General features: G+C 39.4%; 1 protein-coding gene across 1 annotated transcript; it reads left to right on the plus strand.

Annotated features, from left to right (window-relative positions):
• Window positions 1-3,969: 3,969 nt before the first annotated feature.
• On the plus strand, window positions 3,970-14,962 carry LOC146371864 (single-minded homolog 1-like). The gene is made up of 12 exons (XM_084954205.1): window positions 3,970-4,183; window positions 4,850-5,324; window positions 6,925-7,007; window positions 7,127-7,216; window positions 7,398-7,506; window positions 7,803-7,888; window positions 8,286-8,485; window positions 8,733-8,839; window positions 9,049-9,196; window positions 11,581-11,737; window positions 11,831-12,218; window positions 12,593-14,962. The coding sequence occupies exons 2-12, from the start codon at window positions 5,150-5,152 to the stop codon at window positions 13,333-13,335; spliced, it is 2,286 nt and encodes a 761-aa protein (XP_084810331.1). The 5' UTR covers window positions 3,970-4,183; window positions 4,850-5,149; the 3' UTR covers window positions 13,336-14,962.
• The last annotated feature ends 10,718 nt before the right edge of the window (window positions 14,963-25,680 follow it).

The following is a 25,680-nucleotide window of genomic DNA, read 5'->3' on the forward strand; positions in this document are numbered from 1 at the left end:
ACTGGCAAATCTTGGTCAAACATGCAGCCTGTTTACATATGCCCAGCCGTTTCAATCTCTGAGCACAGAGTGTAACTCAACATGGTGCCCAAGTCTCATTGCCTTGCACTCATTCTGTGAAGTCTTTTACTAACACATTTAGAATTGACTATTTTGAGCTCTCCTTTTTCTTTTTAACGTCTCGTTGCCATGCTTCCCATTTCTTAGCGGTTTCATATAATTTCCTGAATTTTCTTTGTATTTTTTTTTATGTCTCCCACAAATAGACGTTAGCTCTTCTATCATTTTCATTCCCTATAAATAATCCAAACTCTGGCTCTACGGTGTCAATTATATATCAATCAAACTGCTGTGCATGGGAGAAATGTAAGTTACAGTTGTAGTCAGCATAAAGCTGCTATTAGATTACTAGGTTCTGAATAATAATTTGTTGGAGTTTCGAATGTTTAAACGAGCATTTTAAAAAATATTATTGTAGATTATTTTTCGAGGCAAACCTTTTAGATATTTTTGACTGGTGTAAACTTTTAGGTTCATATTGTTTTGAAAATATTGTCTATCTACACAATTACCATTCATTTAAAGAGAAATTACAACATTTAAAACTCAAGACTAAGCAACGTTTTGACCAAATTAAAATTAATGAATTCATTTTCTCCCGGCGGTTACTAACTGTTTGTCTTCCAGGTTTGATTTAGGTTATTTTCTCGCTTGATTTGAAAATCAATTTTCAGAAAGCTGTTAAAAGGAAAAAAAAATGTCCCCAGTGAAATCCATCTATTATCCAGAGCAGTTAGTTTTTCTCAGAAGATATGTTGATGTAAATCTGAAGACTTTTAAGGAGCATGCCAAAGTGTATTTTCAGGGGGTAGAGGGGCAGATAACCACACCTACAGCCAATTTGGAATAACCTAACCCCACAAACTGCATGTCTTTCCACTGTGGGAAGAAGTATCTGTAGACAATCCATGCAGACAAGACAGAATGGCCCTGGCCAGATGGTGGATTTGAACCCAGGACCTACCTTTATATAAACTATATCACATCATACATATGAAACCTTATTAACCTAAGAAGCTCTGTATCACATAATACAAAGTCTTTCCTTCTTCATCATAAATATTTGTGTATAAATATTGGAACTTTTTTCTCAAAGTAATGAGTTATGTATTCATAATTTTGACTTGTAATTCAATAAAAAGCTTTAATATTATAAATAATAATAAATAAATATCATGTCAGTAATTACTATGTGAATTCATTTTTTGTCAGTTGACAAAAACAGGCTTCTATACCAAAAGCATCTGTGCAAACTTTAGTAAATTGTCTCAATAGATGTCACTTGGGTCAGGATTGGTTGTGATAAAGTAGATTATATTGAACAGATAGTGGAGGATCGCATGGTAAATCTATACCTGCATGGCTACAGGTATCTCAAGAGCTGAGTGAGAGAGTGCTTTGCATTGACAATAGTTTATGATGCCCTACTCAAAAACCGATCCCGATCGTGAAAGTGAAACTGTTCTCAGTGTCAATAGATTTGACTACATGAAATGAAGCACCAAAGCCCTCACTGAGAAATACTGACAGGTAGCACTTGTCTAGTCACCTTCTTCCCACCTTTTGCTGGAATCCTTTTTCCAAAACAACCTTCACTAACCTGCCCTCACTCTCTCTCAGTTTTTTTTTCCTGCAGTGGAGAACTTCAGGCCTGGCTTCCCACAGAGAAGAATGATTTGTAAAATCACAATAAAAATGGAAAGGGGAGTGAGACTTGGGTGGCAGTGAGGAGGGGTTGGAAGGACAGCAAAGCGAGATCCCCTGTTGACAGCAAAGCGAGATTCCCCTGATGGCCTGTGGTGGGGCATTAACAGGGTGTCCAGGCTGGGTAAATCTTCTACCAGCCGCTCAGAACTCATACACTCGGAGAAATTCCCAATCCCTGACAGGTTGTCACTGCAGAGGAGCATACAGAGAGGTGCCTTGTGTTTGATTTATAGAATATTTTTTGAATGTTTTCAGTTTGTAACAATGTGTTTAAACACCAAATTAGACAACTGTGGAATTGACATAATTTCCATGGAAGTGTGAAGAGATTACACCATGGTGATCTCTGTCCTTTGGATGATATCCAAATAATGGGGAAAAAATGAAAAGCCAATGATGGGGGTATTTTGAAGGAACGCCTCGTTTTTATTATTATAAGATGGACAGGATGCAGTGAAATTGTGTTTAGTTTAAAGAGATGCGCCATAATGAGAGGGAAATAGAATAGGTATGGCCTTGTAGGGATGATAATGAGATCGGGAGAAGCCAGGTAGATAGAAACACCATCCTCTGTTGTCACCCTCCAAGCACCCACTCACCCATCCCCACGCACAAAAGCAAGGAGACAGATATATCTGTTCCCAGGCAGCAGGAGAGTCTCCAATTACGGCAGGATGCAGCATCAATTTGAGGGCTAATTATGTGCGTAATGAGCTCACCGTCATGCGTCCGCGCCCCCGACACCGAGCCCGCTGCTCTAACCAACCTCCCCCCATCCACACGCTCCTTCCTTTCACACCCCCATCTCTCCTTCCTCTATGTGAGCGCCCGGTAACTAATTAAAAAACTACATGCGCCGCGGCGTCTTCATCTGATTCACACCATGGAAATTAATCCTCAGATAAACGTGTTTGACAGACACCCAACCACTGCACGAGCCCTGGACGCGTCGCACCGCTCTCTCAGCCGGGTGTAAACTGTTTTGTATCTGTCTTTTTGTCTTTTTTTTTAAATAATAATAATCTTGCCTCTGAAATAACTCACGAAACAACTGGTTAACAGATCATAAATAACATCCAGTCCACTGGTTTATGTGCAAAAACTCGTACTCGTGCAAAATACTTAAAATTTAGCATCTAGAGTACACGACTGACTACACCGAGGGACATGCGGACTACTTTGTTTATTTTTTATTTTTTTGTAGCCGATGCCTGTGTTAATATTGCAAGTATACCTCTTAAAGCAGAGAACTAAAAAAATCTGCATCCGCAGGGAAACAATCCAGCAGACAGCTAGGGGGAAATTAGTCAAAAACAAAACCTGAAGAGAGAGGGCATAATTTAGCCTGTTGATTTAAATATAACTAAGAATATATTATATATCAAGAGCATTCCTATGATGCTAAAACAAAAAAAAGGTCGATGGTAAGAATGTGGGGTCTATTTATTAGACAGCGGGATGAGCACAAGCAGAACATCAAGTGATTCTGTCAAACAGCAATACCGTGATATTTGTTTATTGTTTTCTGCCGTGGCTCCCTGTATTGCTAAAACCTAAAAGCTTTATTTATCTGCTGCACACACCCCCCCCCCCAATCGAAATCCATATTGTGAAAAAATTTGACCACTGAATGAAAACAAATGCAGCCGGATTGGGGAAAAAAATAAGAATATCTCCATTATTTTCTAAAAGAAATAATTGCAGTTCCTCTGAGTAAACTAACACCCGTATTGATTTTCATTGTCCCCCAAATTGCCCCATACATTCTGTTCTGTACCATCTAATGAAAGGTGTTTCGTGATTTGTGCAGCATAATTGTGGAAATAATACATGTTCTTCCTGGAGGATTATTTTATTTTCTGTTGTTTTCCATCACCGAGTGAGACTCTTTAAAGCTTTTAATTACCCTCTCACCTGTTAACATTCCCCTGCTATTTATGCAGGTTTATTTATTTATTTCAGCTTGATCCATGATCTGCAGGCTAATGACAAAAACACAACAGGATCACATTTAAGCTCACTTCGGGCACGGCCAAGTGCTACGCATACCTAAATCGTCGCCCACTGTAAGTGTCCAATCGCGTAATGACTTGTAACGCTTCCACCCAATCACGAGGAAGCAAGAAAACAATGGGCGGGTCTCGAGCTGCTCCAGAGAGGGACATTGAGATAGTTGAGGAGAGGAGGTTTGCTGGGCATGAATGCCACTCGTTGCGTGTCCCTATAATTTGGAGAGGTGTATGCAGCGCACGGCCCGTTCGCCTTTCCAGGTGGAAATCCAGGAGGAGCTGAGAACAATTTTAACTGGGAGGACTGGTGAACCCGGTTCAGGACAGGTGAAATTCCCAGCAGGCTGCTTTGAGACTCAGGATCGATTCAGATGTAGGGAAATACCCAACAGCGTATCTCTGCTCGGGTAGGAACACTACAAATACATGCATCTAAACAAATCTGAAAATTAATGATCCTTTTAATATGTTTTTACACTTTCTTTAAAGAAGTAAACGAGGAAAAAAAATCGAGCACCGAGTTGTCTCTGCCAACGCAGTTGCACACGTTTCAGGAATTGTGTTGGGTCAAATGTCATTTCCTCGATACTCCTTCAGGGATCAGCAGCATAACGGCTTGTTTTATCACTCCCAAAATAATAACAGAAAATGCAACGTGCAGAATTAGTTTACTGCATCTTACCGTTAGATTTTTTTTTTAATGTTATGGTCTAGTTGCGGTCAGTACAGATATCTCTGTTGAGCAGCTGTTTACCAAAATCTTGTCATCTTTTCAGAAAATTAAACCACGTACACGTAATGTAATAGCGTCGCATTCATATTGCATTACCTTTTTTCTGTATTGTTTATATCATTTTTTCAGAGGTTGTTGTTTTTGTTTGTGATACTGTGGCAAACGCATCGTGCCCTGGCTCTAGATCTGTTAAAAACATAAATCTGACTTTGACTGATGATTGACGTATACGGGTTTTTTTTTTTTTTTTTTTCTGTTATTCCAGAGTCACCTCTATGTGCAATGCAAGCCTTCCTCAGAAAAACAACACAGTTATTCACACTCATTCTTTGTTTTGCAGGTCATGGATGAAGGCCAGTGGCTACACCGAGGAGGTTTAACTACAACCAGTTGAATTATCGCAGACTCAGATCACTCATTTGGGAGATCACAGGGATATTCCCACCCTTTGGATTCATCTTGTCATACAAAAAAAAAAAACAACAACCAAAAAACAACAACAACAACAAAAACATTTTTTTTTTGCAGTTGAAAAAAATATACAATGAAAAACGAAGCAAAGCGGGAGGAGTCGGTCATACTGCTGATTTGAACGAGCGAACCATCCGACAAGTTAAGGATATAAAGAAAAGGCGCCGACATGAAGGAGAAATCCAAAACGGCTGCAAGGACTAGACGGGAAAAGGAAAACAGTGAATTCTATGAACTGGCTAAAATGTTGCCTTTACCGTCGGCCATCACATCCCAGTTAGACAAAGCCTCCATAATAAGACTGACAACAAGTTACCTGAAGATGAGAATTGTTTTCCCCCAGGGTGAGCACCTAGCCAACGTGCACTCTCCACTGCTTATTTATTTATTTATTTATTTATTTATTTATTTGTGTTGGATTTTTTTTTCATCTACACGTTTTTGCGATCTTTTCATTAACTTTATTTCATTAACTAAAAATAATTATATCTCTTCTTTGATCAACTTATCTGCAGAATTTTACGAATGAAGGGAAACGCATGGGGAGTGAGAGGAGATTTTTACTAATATAGTAATATAATAGTAATAATAGTAAACTGGAATTACTTCTACACAACCTAATATTATTATATTTTAGGAAAAAAATAAATAAACATGACTACTTTAAAAATCTGCATATTTTTAGGATTGTCACTCGGTCGGTTAATGCAAAAAAAAAAAACATATAAAACTTAGTGTTCAGTATAAGTTAGAAAGTAGGGTGTAATTAGAACACACAGGTTCTCTTCAAGTTCTACAGAAACGTTACAGGAATATTCCCACAATTCCTCGTGGGTCGTCAGGGAGTCTGTTCAGATGCTTTATGATGCTTTTTAATTCCGTATAACCAAACGAGACGATCTGCCAACGTCTCTGCAGGTCCACTAGTCTGCGTGACTGAGAGGAAGAGTCGCCAATTAGAAAAAGCACCTGCAAGGCTTATAATCACCTAAAGCACATATAATCTTACCCAGCTTCTGCGGTGTGATAACAAAATGCTGGATGCAAAATGTCTCCCAAATACCCAGCTCGCGTTTTTCTTTTTAATCTTTTCATTGTTTGATGGAAGCAGCTTAAAAAATAAAATGAAAAGAAAGAAAGAACATGTACACACACACACACACACACACACACTTAGATAGATAGATAGATAGATAGATAGATAGATAGATAGATAGATAGATAGATAGATAGATAGATAGATAGATAGATAGATATGTAAAAAAAATTAACACAGCCCCTCATCTGGTAGATTGATGTTAGTCTGCATGTCCCACCGACACCGTAGACCTATTTTCATTTTCATTTACACATTTACAGCAGGGGAGACGGACACCTAATTTACTTATAATACCCGAGCTCCACGAAATTTCTGATGGAACTGAATAAATTTGATGAGTAGCACAAGATAGCATCCAGGCTATCGTGGGATATACCAGGCAAAAATCCACAAATGAACATTTTTTTGTCACATTTTAGGGAGGAAAAAAAAAAACATCATCATCAACAACAATAACAGCAATAACAACAACAACAACAACAACAACAACAATAATAATAATAATAATAATAATAATAATAATAATAATAATAATAATAACACCTCTGCACGTGTGGGTTTGTGCCTCCAGGGAGACTGTACAGCATGCAGGAAGGGACAAATTTTCAGTACTGTGGAGAGGAATAAATGCTTTAACTGTAAATTGGCCCTTTAAATAGGAGCTCCTAGCGTTTTGATTTCTGTGTGTGTGTGTGTGTGTGTCCTACTTTTTCCTTTATGCTAAACGAATAATAATAATAATAATAATAATAATTTAAGCTCAACTAAAAAAAATACTATATATATTTCTATTTAATTTCAAAGTCATGCAGCAGCCAAACACCGTTATTTCGCTCTCTCTCCAGGTCTGGGTGAAGCTTGGGGTCACTCAAGTCGAACGAGATCCTTGGACAACATTGGACGAGAGCTGGGATCACATTTACTGCAGGTATTTAGGCTGTTATTAATATTATTAAAGGTACTGATCTGTAGCCAAAGAACATGGTCGACCCGGGCTTGTGAATTAACACGGAGAAGTGACGGCAGCCTGTCGTTTATTATTTGCAGACGTTGGACGGATTCATCTTCGTCGTGGCCCCAGATGGGAAGATAATGTACATTTCAGAGACAGCGTCGGTCCATTTAGGACTGTCTCAGGTTCGTTTTTGTGATCATTACATATATACATATATATATTTCCTTTCATACGTTTTTTTTCCTCCGTATTTGTTATTCATAAAGCATCGTCTGAAAATGAACGCGATACCCATGCGCAGATAAAAATACATCATCCACCAGGAAGCTTTTACCCGTTAATTACCTGAGTTATTCTCAACAGGTAGAGTTGACTGGGAACAGTATTTATGAATATGTCCATCCTGCCGACCACGATGAGATGACAGCTGTCCTCACCCCACATCAGCCCTATCACACACATTTCGTGCAAGGTACAGAACGACGCCTTCAGGCTCCACATATGCACATGTTATGTCATTTAGCATTTTCTATTTAATCCTAGTGTTGCACTGTGTAGTGTCAGCATAATTAGCATATGATAAAAAAAATGCAATGAACGCGCGTAATATACGCGGATGGAATTTACGCAATAGCTTGCGCCTGTGCCTGTGTTTTTTCCTTGCAGGATAAATTTTAACGCCGTAAAACCCTATTATTTTATTTTTCAATTATTATTGTTGTTATTATTATACGAGAATTTAATAGCAAGGTGTTTGACCTCTTTCAGAATATGAAGTGGAACGCTCTTTCTTTTTGCGGATGAAATGTGTGCTGGCAAAAAGAAACGCGGGGCTTACCAGTGGTGGATACAAGGTAGGCAGCGCTAGTAAATAAAGAGTGTCTTGTTCTTTTTATTTATTAACAATAACGATAATGGTATTATAAAAATAATTTCACATTAATAAATATAAGAAGTGAATAAGAAAAAATGGTCACCAACATTAAAATTACTTTATACCTTTTTTTCTAACCACGAAAAGTTTTAGCTTATTCGTGCAGTTTAATGTAATTGTGTCAGGCTGTTCCAACAGTTCTATTATCATTTGATTATATTGTATTTTGATATAAATTACACTATGCTGCCTGCTTCTGAAATGCATCACATAAATCATAAAGCTGACTACTGTTCTTATGAAATGGAATTTTAAGAAATTTCATTATTAAATGTAATTAGTGATTTAGCTATTATCTTGTATATGCTTTACTATAGGTGATCCACTGCAGTGGCTACCTGAAGATCCGTCAGTACAGTTTGGACATGTCACCTTTTGAAGGATGCTACCAGAATGTGGGCTTGGTGGCTGTCGGTCACTCTCTGCCTCCCAGCGCCGTGACTGAGATCAAACTGCACAGTAACATGTTCATGTTCAGAGCCAGCTTGGACATGAAGCTCATCTTCCTCGACTCCAGGTACTAATCAAGACTTTGTTCTATGTGTTGTATTCTTTTCCCTTTAGGTGTTTTTGAGTTTGTTTCTATTTTAATTGTAGTGTGTGGTTGGCAAACGTTGTGTGAAGTCTATGCATTTTTCATTAGAAAAGGGAAGCAAGTTATAAAAGAAGCTCCTGGAGCTAAAATTGCCTGTGAAACCCGAAGCACAGAAAAATGAAATATCCCTGAATTAGCTGCTTATTTTAACTCCTGAATTTCTCCCCAGGGTAGCTGAGCTGACAGGTTATGAGCCCCAGGACCTCATTGAGAAAACGCTGTACCATCATGTCCACAGCTGTGACATCTTCCACCTCCGCTGTGCACACCACCTCTGTGAGTTACAAGTGTGTTCATTTATGCTTTTACAACAGGCAGCTTGACCTTCTCTTGTTATGCAGCAACTGCTCAGGCAACCTGCTGCAGCCACCATGTGCAGGCAATCACACGTCTCCCACACGCACGCACACACACAAAAAAGAAAACGTGAAACTTGTTAAACATGTTAATCTCTGCTGTCTGTGTGTTTCTTTTATCTCCTGCAGTGCTGGTAAAAGGCCAAGTCACAACTAAGTACTATCGGTTCCTTGCCAAACACGGCGGCTGGGTCTGGGTCCAAAGTTATGCCACTATCGTCCACAATAGCCGATCCTCAAGGCCTCACTGTATCGTCAGCGTCAACTATGTCCTCACGTAAGTGTAAATAACGATTTCCATCCTAAAATCAGATGGAAACTTTTGTTTTAACAGATACTTCATAATTGATTTCAAAATAATTTAAAAAGTATACTCTTTTGAGACAGTTAAATCTATAATTTGTGCTGATGGCTGCAATTATACTGTAGCTGCACAGTCATTGTAAAACAAGGTTGCAGCACTACTCCGGTCTAAATAAGAATGCCCTTTTAATAGAGATGGCACTGTGGGAATAACACTGAATATTTTACTAGTATAATCATATCATGCACTCTTATGATCTGTACTTGAAGCTCACTCTGTGATACAATGGGTCTTTTTCTCCTGGAGAAATCCTTCTCTTTATCCCTCCGTAGTCTCTCTGTACAAATCCACCAAATACAGAGGTTGCAGGACTCAGGCAGCTGTGTGTTATGAGAGAACAAAGCACACTAAGGCCCTTTGAGACAGCAAGACAAACATCAGGGTTCAACCCCATCAAAAACCTCTACTGCCACCATCGATCTGCAGTCTAAGGAAAGCAAAATCGATCAAACGGTGAACTAGGAATCAATAGCTATCTCATAGCTGTAACACATGTTGGATTTTCCTTGTTTGGTTGATCCACATGTCGTTTTTTTCCTGTGTGTGTGTAAGTGCATGTGATGGAGAGTTTGCGCAAGTCTGTACGTGCATGTATGCATATGGCTGCACTCCACCTATTGATTTCTTCAATGCAGTAAGGCAAAAACAAAGTAACTACATTAAAATGACAGAGAATTTCCAAGTGAATAATCAAGTCCAACACAGAAGTATCTGAAAGTCCAAGAGGCAAAAGTGGAAAAAAACAAACAACTACTTTAAAAAAAAACAGCAATTCAATCACCTTGGCATGGCAGCGTTTCAGCCCAACAAGAATCCATTAATAAATTATGTTTGGAAGTTGGCTGGTGGCATATTTCAGATGTGAGGTGCTCTGACATTGACCCCTGAGGTGGAATTCGGCTAACACAGCTGAGTTTGCACAAAGGCCCAACATTATTGGCTCAGACATAAGTCAGCCAGGGCACAGATAGGATGCACAACCGGCTACCATAACTATACCTGCAAGAGCAAATAACACTCAGACTGTGCACTGGCTATCCAAACATAGCCTTTCGCCTGCAGTGTTGTACATAAGGAATGGGTCATATTTAGAGTCATATTGAAGAGGCTGGCTGTACAGGGTCAGGGATGGGCCACAAGGTTTAAAATGCCAGACAGCTGCTATTACATACTGTTGATGTGATAAGTTAAGAATAGGCTCATGTTTGCTGAACACTTGACACAGGAGCCTTTTTCACTCCCTCGACAGTGACAATTGCATTGAGTTCAGCCGCAGTACAGTGGGTTAAAATGTCAAAGATGGCACACAAGTTGCATGTTTGAAATCTGCAACATTCAAAAGTAAATTTTAAAAAACTGGGTACATTTAGAGGAAATTGATTGCATAGATAATACTTATAAGTATAAATATGTTTCTGGTGTGTGTTTACTCTCGGTGCATTCTTTCCACATTCTCGTAATGTTTGTGGTTAAAAAAAGAAAAAAGAAAAAAAAAAAAGAATGATTAACTTTTTTCTGGGTGTTTGTTAATAATCTCAGAAGCTGAGAGCTCATAATCTTAAAGTTCCCTTATATACTTTATTCACTTAAAGTTGTGCTTAAATCCTTTTTATAAAGCCTGACTCAATTTAAGTCTGACCATCTATCTATATTCAACATTAGCCAAGGAGTGTGCTTTAGACTAATTAGTAATTATGCTTCTCGAGCAATGCTAAAATCAAGATGGTCAGAAAGAGAACATGATCCAAGTATATATGATGAAAATAGCCTAAAGGTTTGGGGAATTCTGGATTAACTACAGAAACATGAGCTAGCTTGAAAAAATGAAAGTAAAACTAGGTCAAAAATGTTCTGTGTGTTTGTGTGGGTCACTGTGAAGAAGCTCCTCAGTAACCTGCAGCTCATAGTGCATAAAATAATTTGAACCCACAGCAAAGTTCAAAGATGCATGCATGTTAAAAGAAAGCTAGGGATCCGAGGTGATCTCTGAGGTTGTACATGCTGACATCAGCATTCTAAGGTACTCGCAGTAATAGTACTAACATGATATCAGCACTAAAAAGAAAACCTCATGGTGAGTGGTGATGAATTTGGTTTTGGTGGCGCTTGGTGGTGATAAATAAGTAAAGGGATCACTTGGCAGAGTCCTGTGGAGCCCATGAATTTCATAGCAATTCGCTGTTATAGATATGTTATTCTGAGCATGATCTTGCAAGACTATAAAAAACATCACAAAATGGAAGTTTAAGTTAAACTATTTTGTTTATCTCTAACATACATTTTATGTGTTTTAAAAGGGACACTGAGTATAAAGGAATGCAGCTGTCTTTGGATCAAATGAGCCCCAGCAAGCCAGCCTTTCCCTACGCTGACAGTCACAATGAAGAAAGAAAGAGCACCAAGTCACGTCTGACCCAGTCCAAGGCCAAAGCCAGAGTGTCACCCTACCCACAGGTAATTGTTTTTTAGAGCTAAGTCAATTAGGGAAGCTTGCTGTGGATTCAAATCAAAAACTCCCAGAACTGTGATTTTCTTGTTTCTGTCCAGCAATTTTCAGCTTTCAATCCAGAGCGTTCAGAGTCTGACCAAGACAGTCAGTGGGGAGGGAGCCCACTGACAGACTCTGCCTCTCCTCAGCTGTTGGATCCCAGTGAAGCTACGGAGGCTTCTTGTGCCTACAGATTGTATCCAGAATCAGGCTCCCTGTGCTACGGCCTGGGTCTATCAGAAGAGGATCTTGCCCATGCCCAAACGCACCCTCACACCACCACCTGTGATCGTGTTCGATGCCAGAGTGGCCGCTACTTCCTGGGAACCCCCCAGTCGGGAAGAGAGATGTGGTGGGACACCACACGCTCCGTTCTCTCGTTGCCAAAATTCTCAGTGGACAACAGCGAAGGCTACGAAATAACATCCTACCATGGCGCCATTCACGGTGAGGTGTTAGGGTTGAGACCACAACCATCTGTCTCTGAAAATAGTTCTGGCCTAGCTTCTCCTGGTAGCTGTTTTCCAAATGTTATTATGGGACATGCTAAGTTGTTTACACCGTCTCTTGCCAGTGTGCCGATTGCTACCATCTGTTCAAAAATTGCCCGCAACTGAAAGCCAAGTTATTTCACATTTCACATCCTCAAACAGCAAAAAAACCCCACTGTGCTTCAGCCAAGACACCCAGTCAGACCATGATGCTATAATGATATATGCATTTAAGGCAGAATTTTGCCCATTAACCGCATGAGCATGTTAACAATGTGATATTCATTTATTCTATTGTTATCAAATCTGACCACTGATTTGCATTTATAGGACGGGGCCACTGGGACGAAGACAGCGTAGTGAGTTCACCTGACGGAGGTGGGTCCACCAGTGATTCAGGTGAGCGTTACCACGGTGACCAATTCCAAGCGAGCCCTCGAGAGCCCAGCAAGATGGAGACCCTGATCCGTGCCACACAGCAAATGATCAAAGAGGAGGAGAGCCGTCTACAGCAACATAAGATGCCACTGGATGTCTCGGGCCTCACCAAAACTCACGGTCCCTGTTTCACCTCCTCCCTACCCCATCATTCTCAGCTTACTATGCCCAGCGTGGTATGCCGTGGCCCCGGAGCCCCCAGCATCGACCTCCTTACTGAACGCCTCCATCACCGAGACAGCATTAAAGTTCTTGGCCCCAATGAAAATGATGAAAACACGACGAGTCCTGCTTCTTTGTCTCGTCTCAGCAGCCCCAGCTCTGACGGAATCCCCAGATCAGGCCTCTCCCTCACCAAAGACTACATGCAGACAGATATGTCCCCACACCCTCAACAACCCCAGGGAAGTCCGCTGATCTATCCAGCACAGGAGAGGCAGCCACTGGACAGGCAGGCGGCGTACGCCTTGACTGGGTACTCCCTCGAGCATCTGTATGATCCGGAGAGCTTGCGGAGTTACTCCAGCTTGGCCTGTGGAGGAGTGCAGTATGATGTGGCATCTCATGTGAGAGTGCAGGCTGAACAAATACAGGGACATAAAACCACCTCAGTTATCATAACCAATGGAAGCTGACGATATCTGGTGAAGATTGAGCCAGCTGTCTAAAAGAGGACGTTACCATCCGTAGTGAGGTTGTAGGCATGTGCAACCAGGTGCTCCACACAAAAGCTGAGACACTGACAAAAGGATACAAGGAACCTGTGTGGGGCTGACTTGCCCTTGGTGATCCATTCAGCACAACTTGTGTTTGTCAGGCCTTTCTCTTTTCTTTGTCATTAGAGAAGTTTTTTTCCCCAAGACTCTAAGAAGCTGTTCAGGAACTGACTTTTTGCATACTGCCTGACAAATGGAGAAAGTTTGCTCCATTACATAATATAACAGAGTTGTCTTAATGGCAGTAAAGTAACTTTCCCTCCCTGCAAAAGCTGGTTAAACATCAATCCAGTGTTTCTATTCCAAACCTCTCATGCACCATTGGCCATGTTTGTTAACCTGACCTGTACATGATTTCCAAAGGCAGTAAGAAAATGTGTTGTTCCATAGCCGTTTCACCTGAAAACTCCAGAGCACAGACCATACTGTCTGACACGTGAAGTGCAACATGGAAAAGGCTATTGACTCCCTATTGTAAGATGTCAGTGTTTCCTGGTATTTATTTGTCAGTGAGCTGTTTTTTGTATGTGTCATTATTTTCTGTCCAAGTAGAATATTTCACTGGTGGCATTAAATTAGTTTTGGTGTTTGGATCGCACCATTATTACATTATTTAAAAAAAAAAGAAGTGAAAAAACAGAAAGAGAAACATGCCTCTGATATGGAAAAGTGCAAAATATCCAGGTCAACTTGAAACTGGTTTATGGAATATGTGAAATGCCCTCATTTAGTGTGCAAAAAGATGTTTCCAAACTCACTCATTTTTAATTTTCCCATGCCCTCTAAATATAGGCATTGTATATTTACTTGCAGTTTTAGCTATTAATGCTTACATATCAGAGTATGATTTCTTCTGTTTTTACATCACTTAACTTTTACCTGACCTATTAGCATATGTAAAATATGCAGTAAAAGTTTTTAAATTCTGTTCCATGCGTTGTAAAAATAACCGTGGATTAAGGCCACAGGTTGTGGCTGTTTTATTGTTTGTTTGTTTGTTTTTTAGAATTCTATGAAAACTTTTTCTGCAGACTTTTTTCTTAGAATTCTTTTTTTTTTCTCAGAACTCTAGAAAAAGAAAATCTAATATTCTGATAGAATTCCGAGGGGAAAAAATGAAATCCTGGAGAAAGAAAGTCATATTGTCATTGTTTTTCCCAGTGGCCCTAATCCTCTTCCTTAATTTTTAATTGTTTTGATTTGTTATGAGTTGTATTGAATGCTTCAAACATATCTTAAATAAGTTGAAAGTCTTTAGTTTCTTATTTAATTTATGATGTAAATATCAAACAAGGAACTTTTTGAACTGGAAACGACAAAATTATTTATTAATTGGTTTAAAAAGTCCTTAAATCCGAATACAGTTGTAAACATATATCTTTTGTCGGTGTTTTGTTGTATCTGTCAAATCTGTTTTGAATGAACTCACACACAAACTCAAACACGCAGACACAAACACAATGCTGCTGCCTCAAAAAAAAAAATAGATACAGAAATGTACTGATACATAGTAGATCATAATAGATTAATTGCTGTGTATTTTTTATGTGGCTTTCATCTTTGTTTTCTTCTAATATTTTAGAAAAAGAAAATAAGGAAAAAAATATAAAAGAATAAGTGCTGCTATTCTGTCTCCCTTTTCTTGCAATCACTGGAAGATACCAAAAGTAGTAATGTGAAAATATAAACTTATAAATCCTGAATTTTAGTTTTTAAGCTAAATTTACTATAATAATCATAATACAAGGGTAGTATATTTTAAAGTAAATTACAACATCTGTATACCCGTTAAGAATCAATGTATATACATGTAGTGCAAAGACTCGGTTCACTGATGTGTTCAGACAACAATGAAGCTCTATTGCACCCTTTGAATACCCGGTATCAGTCTTTGGCTACACTGACAATGTAGTTTTTCCATAAGATTCAATGACTGTAATGAAAAAAAGATTTGACTGATAATTATTCCAAACAGCTAGCATAAAAAAATCCTGAACACATCATTACAATGGTGAAGTAACTGCAGTTTGGAGCAGTTAAATTTGCACATTTAGCCTCTAACCTTTTCTCAGGGGGAATTCCTCTGTGGTGTATTTTAATGAATGTATGTTGTTTAAATGTAGTTGGAGAGGTTGCCTGCCTGTCTTTCTGTCTGTCTGAGCTGACAAAGGACCTGGACACAGCCTGGGCCTGAATGGAGAACTTCCATCAGTTACGCTGACGTGACTAACTGATGGTCTGCCAGATATCAGTGGTGCTGTCATTCCAAGAGGCAAAACCTTTATACCGCTTAGCTGCTGACATCATCAAGGTTTATGAACAGTGTGTGTGTGTGTGTGTGTATTTGTGTGAGTGAGCGTGTGTGTAGTGCTGAGATACGGCAATAATCAGAGGCCTTTTTTTCTCCTCCTGAATACTAGGAATTTTGCCTGATGTGCCCCGAAGGCTTTCACATGTAGAGTCGGTTACAAATGTGGCCAAACACTGGGCCTTTTGCCCAGACTTCGCACTCTTGCATACGCCTCCCCAACTACCTCATACTTCCTCATCCAAGATCCTCTCAGTCTATAGAAAGTTAGAGCGCTGTAGACAGACTAAAAGTTAAGATGAAAACTGTAAGGTTGTGTGCAAGTGGAAAAAGAGTTTAAGAAAAAGAAACCAAAGAGGTAACAAGTCGAAACAGTGGAGAGAAGAAAGGTCAAGAAAAATCAATGCCAACATAAAACAAGGATTTCAGAGCTCTGCAAAAGTTTTACACTCAGTCTTTAAGTAAAAGTTCTGTAGAAAGGCTCTAAAACGGCTACGTTTTTAATTACATTGCATTATTTAATTATTGTTGATGAAATTATGCATGAATCAAAGCTACCTGGATTTAACTTTTTTATAATGCATTCGCTTGTACGAGCTGGGATTGGCTCCAGCGCCCCCCGCGACCCTGAAAAGGATAAGCGGTAGCGAATGGATGGATGGATGGATGGATGGATGGATTCGCTTGTACATCTGCAGTTAAGGCAAGCACCACTTTACCACAATAAATTTACATAAGCTTTTCTACAGTGCATTTAACTTCTTGTAATGTTTAATAGATACTTTACTAATGCTCTACAACTTTTAGTTTGCCCAGTCAAGGTTGTCTCTAAAATATCAGAGTAGAGCTAGGAAGTGTTTGGTTAAAAGGGAACTAGTCAAAAATGTACTCAAGTATTTTTGTCACTTTGCATCATTGTAGAATGGGAAAGACAAGAAGTGTGGAATTATCACAATTACAGAAGCGCTCATCCTTAAACTCTAACAGAAGAGACATTTTTTAGAAGTGACTCAAGGAGATGCTGGAGAATAGCAGATGTTACTCCTAGAATCAAATCAATCACAAATATAACAAAGGATTGTATGACATCACTACAAAAACAGATGTCTTGCGTTAATCGCTTAGTCACTCTTAGGAACTCATCATAATGAATCGCAGTGCTGCAAAATTAAAGTATTTGCAGTTAATTTAACTATATGCTACTGCTAATAAAACACACAAGTGAATTAGCTTCGTTTGCACCATAAGGCATTAGCAGTTTGAGGAGATAAAGATGCCACCTATGTCATGTGGTTGCCTCTGTGTGGAGGTAAACCATAGAACCACAGGAGAAAGACCCCAAGGTTTCACAACTGCAGTGAAGGAGAAATGGATCCTAACTTCTCAAACGAACACAGAATACAAGAGTGCAGGTGGCAAGGTTCAGAATAGCCACTGACTGTCTACTTGATTGATTTCAGGCCCGGGATTGAGGCACAATTGCATATTCATGCATCAGTTAAATTGTTCCTTCACCAGTGCCACCATAATTCATTGTGGCGCTCCGTGAAAAGTCATCCTTATGAAACAGCTTCAGAACAGCACAAAGGAAACTGTTTCAACATGTTTTCTGTTCGTGTGTACTTTACGACCTTTCCAGTTTGAACTGACATCTTCTAATTGTTTAATTCCTGCCCTTCTCTGAAATCAGCTTGGAATTTATAACTTTTACATATCATGCCTCAAAACACAGCTGCACAGTGTAAGAAATGCAAATGTTGTCCTGTGCATAAAAACATTTCCCACGGAGCCAAAAAAAATATAAAAAAAAAAAGAAAAACGCCCAATTCAGAGATTCCAAATGAGTCATTGAAGGACAAAGTAGCACAGGACCTGGGAAAATCACTCAACCAGGACTTTTAGTGACACCTCTACAGCAGACCGCGTTGCACCAACAACACATTTAGATGTTCTGATTGGGTGGACCGGGATATTGAGGTCATCTGGTCGATCTGATTGGCTGAGCTAGAAAAGTGGAGAGGTCATTCTGTAAAGAGGAGAGGAAATAGGTTTTTCACTGTGGAGGCACCTGGATTTGGAAATCGTGCCCAATTAGAGTGTACACAATGTACTTTACATGACGACAGTGCGATCATTACATTCATTTAGATGTAAATGTCATCAAGCTGGATAGTTTAAAAGTTAGACATAAAATGATGAGAGAAAAAATTCAACAAGTAGTTTAAAAGAATATCCATTCCTAGTTAAAATCTGAAGTTTTGCTTTTAATCGCTTTGTAATCTGTCCTTTTAGTGTGAGCACCTGGATGCTGAATGCACTACAGTGCAATATATAATATTACAACAATATAGCGCTCTGTCATAAATGAGTCTAAAAATTCATGAATTAGTTTTTCCCTCTATAATTGCTTTATAGAGTATTTTACATTTTTCCTTAATAATGTAGCTAAAAACTAAGTGACAAATTAATCTGGAGACCAGTACAATAGTTAACCGTGTACTGTCAATTAGTTACAGTGTTATGTAAAAGAACTGGACCATGTGACACTGCAATATGAACAGTTCCTTTGTGCCTATATTGTTAGAAAACTATAAGAACATTTAAACACAAAAAGAGGAATGTGAAAGTCATAAAAACAAAAACAAAAAAATTCACTCTTAATTTAAAACCCACTAATCTCTCGGCAATGAGGCTATTAAAAAGACTACAAGTACAATATCTTGAGCCTCTACACACACACACACACACACACACACAGCACCGAGGCTCAGACAGTGTGAATCTAATGCCCTTCAATCCTGTGAATCCCTTTGTTCCCGATTTCATGCTTGATTTGCCCACAGCTTGAGTCTGGCTGGTATCAGCGCTCTTCTCACTGCTTTCACTCCTGCCAAATCCACAGAGCCACACCGGATCCATGTCTCCTCTCTCCCTCTCTGCTCTCGTCTGCCATTGTTCGTTCCAGCATCTCAGCAAAATGCTCAGCACATGCCAAGATGTTGTGTTTGTTTATTTGCATCCCGGTCCCTCTTGTAAACACCTTACCAATCTGCCAAGATCGAATCAGAGCTATTTCTGATGGTAACAAATCATTTCACGTGATTTAAACCGTTGTTTATCCACTAGACATATATCTTTATTAAATGATTTCCTGTAGAGCTGCAAGGACAATCCCCCCCCCCCCCCCTTCCCCGGTGCATCACACTGCATGCACGATACAAATCGTTCACAGATCTTAAGATTGATTCAACACCTCTCACAAGAGGCCTTTCAGCTATTCTGTTTTGAAGTCTTCTGCTTCTAAAGCAGCACATCAGCTCGGCTCTTCTCCTACGATTCCTCCAGCACTCGTATTGAGCAGATATTGTGACAGCTGCGCGAGGGGGACAAGAGGGAGAGAGCAGAAGACGGACAAGGAGAAAGAAGGGGAAAGGAAAGAGCGAGGAGAGAGTCTCTAGAGAGAGGGTGCCAGTGCTCCACAGCTCCAAGTCACTGCTTGCATGCCAATGAGGAGATTCCCCTGCAGCAGCAGCAGCAGCGGCGGCAGTAGTAGTAGTGCAAAGCAGCAGGAAGGGCCGCTGCTGACACCGTACCACTATAGTCCTTGATAGTCACATTACACACTCCACACAAAGGAACTGAACACCAGATGGACTTTTGGAGCAAAATACCAAAATGAATGAATACCAAATCAAAGTTAGAGTAATGATGACGATATCGTGATATTATTATTGCAACTTTTGGTCCATTTTTACTTTGAAAAACATGTTTATGTCACACCTTTAAAATGTTTCCCTTTTGGTGATATTCCTATGTTTTGTAATGCATATCGTACAAAAGCAAAAGGACTGTTTTTGTTTGTTTTTTTCATTTTTTGTGAAAAAGGTCAGAGTCGCGTGCTCTTAATAAAAATGCAACAGACCTCAGCTACATTGTGCTCTGCTCTACTTTATCGGATTCTGCTGGTAAAGAAATTGGTTACTCCTGCCTCCTCCCAGTTGGGTTTATATTTTTATCTTAAACTATAAGCAACAGAGACCAAAACCTGCTGTTCTGTGGCGACTGGTGGATTAGTGGACAGGTTCACAATTTGTTTCTCTTGAATTCACAGCCATCCTTTTGTCAGAAAAGCTTAAGCATTTGCGTCTGGACTGGAAATAGCACACTGTGATATAACATTGCTTAGGTTTGGCCATTTAACTGCAAGAATGAGAGTAATAAAAACTGCAAGATCCCCCTCCGAGCCGGTTGACTAAAGGTATATTTTTTTTGGTTGAAGCAAATTTAAGAGCGTTTTTATTCAGATCCGTTCGTCACTCTTTATCGTTTTTTGCCAACAGATGAGAACACGAGTTACATCCGTAATCCTGGTGCTAACAGCAGCAGAGTGAGTAAGAGCATTAGCCCCCCTCCCCAAAGAAGAATTAATAACTAATTATGTCAGGTCACTCGTCCAGATGGTCCTATCAGATGGGCCCACTGTCTGAACCTCACCTCCAACAAGCACCTCTGACCCTGAGGACTGCATCACCCCTAGCAACATGGAGTCTGAGGCCTAAGCGGATGGAAAGATGGAATCAGGGGGTACATGAGCGTTTGGGGTACGCATAAAGAGGCTTTGGGATGGGGTGGGGTGGGGGGTGGGGGGGGCACAAGTTGGGCGTGTCTGATCAGTGTTGGATGGCTGCCTTTAAAGCTCAATGAATACAAGGCTCCCTGCCGGGGCCCTGATCTCCACGGTCATGATTCTGTTATTACACGCCATGTTCCTGTGATGGGCAGATGGCTCAGAGCACTGGCACATGCATTCACACGCATTCAACACACGCCGAGCCTGTCGCATCAATGGACACAACCTGATACTCCCCTTTCTTGTCTCATTAGGAGGCTATAGAAACATAAGAACATAATAGGGGGGAATTAAGTGCCTGTGCGGATGTCAAAGGGGGATGTGGCAGAAGATTGGGACGATGGCTAACAAGCGCATGGTGCGCTCGTTCGGCTTTGTGGGGTGATTAGTGCCTTCGACGGGCCTGACAGGTAAAAGCTGCCCACTGAAGAGAGGGCAGCTTTTAAACAGACACTTAAACAGCTAGGAAAAATGACAGCAGTGAGGAACATGCATCAAAGTTTCCAGTCTGACACAATAAATTTGGGCGTGCATGTCATGTTGAATAAAGATAAGGTTAATTTACAAATGTAGGATGTGGAACACGGCGCGTTATTTTGTGACAGTGTTACAACTGTCCCTCATATGGTGATCAGAAATATTTCAAATTAAAATCTGTACTTAAGGTTACCAGTTACGAAAGAAAGATGACGACAGCTACGTTTAAAAAGGCAGTGACACAACGGTTTTGAATTTTTTCTTAATTCTTTCTCTTCATTGTCTTTGCATGCACTTTTTCATTTAAAAGATTTTGCGTCCCATTATGTCCTCTAAAAGCTCCTTTGCAATTTGTCACACAAAAGCCTCCTAAACTCTTAAGCAAACAGGAACTTTACCAAAGCTCCCCTCAGTGCAAGACTCTGACCAGATCTCCGTCTCGTATTTGAGCAAGAGACACGCGACAAAAGCAGCTAAGAAGAAATCAAACAAAGACACCTTAAATAGGATTTAAGGTGTTTAACCACATCTCTTTCACTCTGCCACTTTCTTTTCTGTCCTTTGGTACAAAATTGGTGGATAAAGAAGCGTGACAAAAGTGGCGCGCCTCACACAGCATCAGTGTGCAGCAGAGCACTCTGCTGATATCATCGTGGCTCAAGCTTTTAACAAGCACTCTGCAAATCAAAGAAATTATAAATGGGAGTGACAAGATTGGTGGCTATCATTCACTCAATTATATCAAATGGCCTGACACATGTTGATAAACACAGATAATTACTTGTGAAAAGGTTCATCATTAACATTACATCATTACTTTCTGGCATTCTGGTGTTAAGTGTCTAACAAGATTAGCCTGCCAGGCACGTTTCTCCTCTCAGCTGAGTAGACAATGAACAACTTTACCAGCTGGCTGCTTTTTTTAATGTCTGTTATTTATGAACTCTCAAATTTGGCTTCATATTTAGGAATAGGAGGAGAAATTAAATGATTTCTGTCCAAACAAAATCATGTATATTTTTAGGGTTTTTTTCCCCTTTTCTTCTTGTGCACAAGAAAAAGATGAAAGTAATTTTGCTTTATGGGTTGTAAAAATGTATGTACTTTGCATGCCTTTTTATTAGGTATAAATACCTAAAACCATTGAAAACTAATGCAACACATAGATAATAAATCAGACCTGAATGATGGTTATGAGGCTTATTTTTTTTTGTTCAAACTGTTTTATGGAGGTCGCAGTTTGTGATGTTGCTGAACTATTCCCATTGTTTTGTTCATCAGATTTTTGTCAGCAAGGGTAGCTTAAATAACAGAAATGCGTCTTTGTCTGATGCTATGTATATAGAATTTCAACAGCCCCACAAAACCACATCCTCCAAAGTAATCACAGTTGAATCCTCACCTCTGTAACACTGCAATCTTTATAAAGGTACAGTTAATTACAGCCAGGATTGTAGCTGCATCACTTTAAACTGGGTGCACTTAATTAACTTGCAACTATTTTAGAAGCTTTCTGAGTTGGAGGAAAATTTAAAGTCACAAAGCTTTGATTCTTTTCTCTCTTTTTTGTCTTAATTAAAAAAATATCGTGATGGAAGTACAAGGTGATGAAAAAATTATATACTGTGAAAATAAGAGTCATGACACATATGGAAAAAAACAGCCTTGAATATAGTTTTGTTCTTTTTAGATTGCCCTCTCTTAGAAGCCTAGCAAATGGTCATGAATGCCATGAGGTGAATTGTGTGAACTATTTTGCAACATTTGCTGACAGCTTTCCTCCGCTATATTCAGAAGAAATACTTTCTCCAGTTTTCTCACGCAAAACCGTTCCCATAAAATCCGTACTTTTTTTTTTTTTATTAATGTGGCAAAGAGAAAAGAAAAAACAAAACACAAAAACAATTAAGCGATAAGATTGCAGAGGTTGTGTAGTGCCTATTTTTCACAGCTATTATTATTCTCCCATTTTCCACATATGTTGCTGCAATGAACCCAGAAGCCCTGTCACTATGTTACAGCAGGAATCTGATGATGGCCTCTTCTAAGCAGCTATCACACACCATCTGGTAGTACTATTCTTCAGCTGTTTGAAGAATCAAGAAAATCAACCCATCATCTACCCCCACGCTACCCCCTGCACTCATCCACACAAATACACACCCGTGTGTACACTTGCGACATGCACCTGCACATATACACACGCATGCATAATTTCATCCACACACACTTCACTTTGAACGCACACTTTTCTCCTGACCGCCAGCGGGAGTGTGATGTCATTACAGCTCTCTAAGGCCTCTTACTAGCCAGTGCTCTATAATCACTCTGGTTATATATTAGTACAATGCATTGATTACCCCATAATCCAATCACTCGCCTGTTATTGATCTTTTATAGAGCACCCCCCAGACAATAAAGCTGAAGCCACAGACTATGGGTCAATAGGCACACAGGGAGAAGAGTCTCCTTGCAGCTAATTGGCTTATGAAATAATACAAACATTTTGCTTTCCCTACACCAGCAGAAATCAATGCAGAGCAGAGCTGGTGCATTCAGATTATTTTCTTTTCTTTTTCTTTTTACCAGGAATTGATGTCTCGGTTACACATTTCAGGGTTCGTGCACTTTAATCTTTTATTTTTAACATTTTTTTCTTTTGCCACTATTTTTCTATTTTACTGTCCTCCACTTTCTCTAAACCTAATGCTTCCTTTTTTTTTTTCCTGTAATTTGTCCTGCCAGTCCATCTTTCTTCCACTTGGTCTTCTCTCCTCTTTACCCCTACTCCCTCTATGTCCAGCCTTCAACTGATGTTGGATTGCCAGATAAGTTTCTTCTTACAGCAAGACCACATCTGACACCCAGCTGTGTGGTTCATGGGCTGCAGGAGCAGCTGCTGGTCATAAATCACCCGAGCTGGAGGAGCTTTGGCACTCCTTCTGTCAGCCGTGAAACAAAGACATAGAGGTAGCGGGGGGTCAGAGGTATCCAACCTGGGCAACAGCAAGAGACCCAACGCCACCTCTGTAGTGCTGCACAGAACAGTTCTAAATTATCAAACCACACTGTAAGACTGGGTGAAGTCATTTAGGAATATATGCAGTCAGGGTGCAAGAGGATATAAATGCAAAGTCAAAAAGTATGCTGTAATATGGTATGCAAGCAATTATGGTTAAAGAGGCAGTGCAGCCTGCGAGCTGTGAGGTCAGACAACAGACAACCCCTTGCTGAGTTACTGTAGCAGAAGAAATGCAAATAAATTCGATCAGAAAGTGAAGTTCTTTAAGGAAAGACCTGCCAAGCATAAACACAGTAAAAAGCAATAATATAATATTTTGCTCTAAATTAGGAATAAAGCACTGATTGTGTGCAAAAATTAAGTTTAGTGAGCAATTTCATAAAAAAATATCTGACATGGATATATGGCTTTTTTTAAGTAATTAAAAAAAACAGAGCTTTTATAGACTAATTTGCACCATTCTGTAAAATATACAATAAAATGTATTTATCTATAATAACAAAAAACACCAAAACCAGGCAACAGGTAATATGCAATATAATGCATCAAGATGCTCGGGCATTCTGTCATACTTTCAAATTCTCAACTTTAATCAATCAATACCATCCCTGCTGAGAGCCATTATTTGGTTTTCTGCCATGTTTTTGGTTTGACTGGATCTACACAGGGGTCTCGAACCTGCAGCTTGTTCCCCATCTCCAGTGGCTTCCTGTGGCTTTAACATAAAAACTACATGAATATCATCACGAAACTGAACAATGTTTATATGTTTAAAAATTACATTTTTGTTTATAACGTCTATGATTCATTGCATCCAACCAATTCAAAAGCACACCAAAAGTTTTATAAAAGGAAAGGGTTTCAGCACCAGAATTATTCAGTTGGTAGGGCCTTTGAGATGACTATGCATGCACATGTAAGCAGAATTGGTCTGCATGTAGTTCAGACAATGAGTTTGTGCTACCTGAGTTTACAGAGGTCTATTTTTTATTTTTTTTAGATTTTCCTGTTACTTTTGGTTATTTGACGAATTAAAAAAGTATTTTTATCCTGTATTTAAATGTAAATTAAGCCCCTATTATTAAAAAAAAAAAAAAAAAAAAAAAACTGTCTAAAAAATCTCAGTACTGGTAATTTTGCTGTCGTGTGAAGCCAAAACTTTGTTGGGTGCCAGAAATGTTTATATGCAGGAAAAACCCTGCACATGGGAATAGATATTTAATTCCTTGTTTTATCATTAAAAATAGCACCAAAAAAAAAAAGATTTTGGTTCTATAAACTTATAAATGCAACAGAAACCTGGTATTATTGTAATAAACATGTAAAGTTAAATTGCCAAATAGTCATAAGCAGCTCACAGTGAAGGAAACTAGGTTAAAAGATTTCCATATTTTGGCTCATGGTAGGCTCATTTATATTTAACAGGCCGTGTTACCTTAACTGTTAGACTTAAATATGTTGTGCAGCTCCAGTACATAGAGACTTTTTTAAAACCTCAAAAATGGGTGTTTTGATGGAGCACGGCCCCCAGCCCCGCTCGATAAGAGTCAGACTGTAACGAGTAACAGTTCTGTCTGCTCTTGTTTGGTGAATTAACATGCTTAGACGTGCATGTCTGTTCACATGTATGATAAAATATTTTAATTATTAAACCCCTGGTTGGGAGACGAATGCATGAGCTTATTATCATGGGTGAATAACGTATCCAGATATTAAGGGAAATTGCTAAATTAACACAAGAAGTTTTGAGTTGGGGTGGGGAGGAGGGACTGCATTTACTTTGTTTTTTTAAGCAGACATGCACACTGCAGTGGGCAGTGCATGCCC

This window comes from Perissodus microlepis, chromosome 15 (genome assembly GCF_051167445.1).
Source record: "Perissodus microlepis isolate ML-2025 ecotype Zambia chromosome 15, ASM5116744v1, whole genome shotgun sequence".
In the NCBI taxonomy this organism is placed as follows: Eukaryota; Metazoa; Chordata; class Actinopteri; order Cichliformes; family Cichlidae; genus Perissodus; species Perissodus microlepis.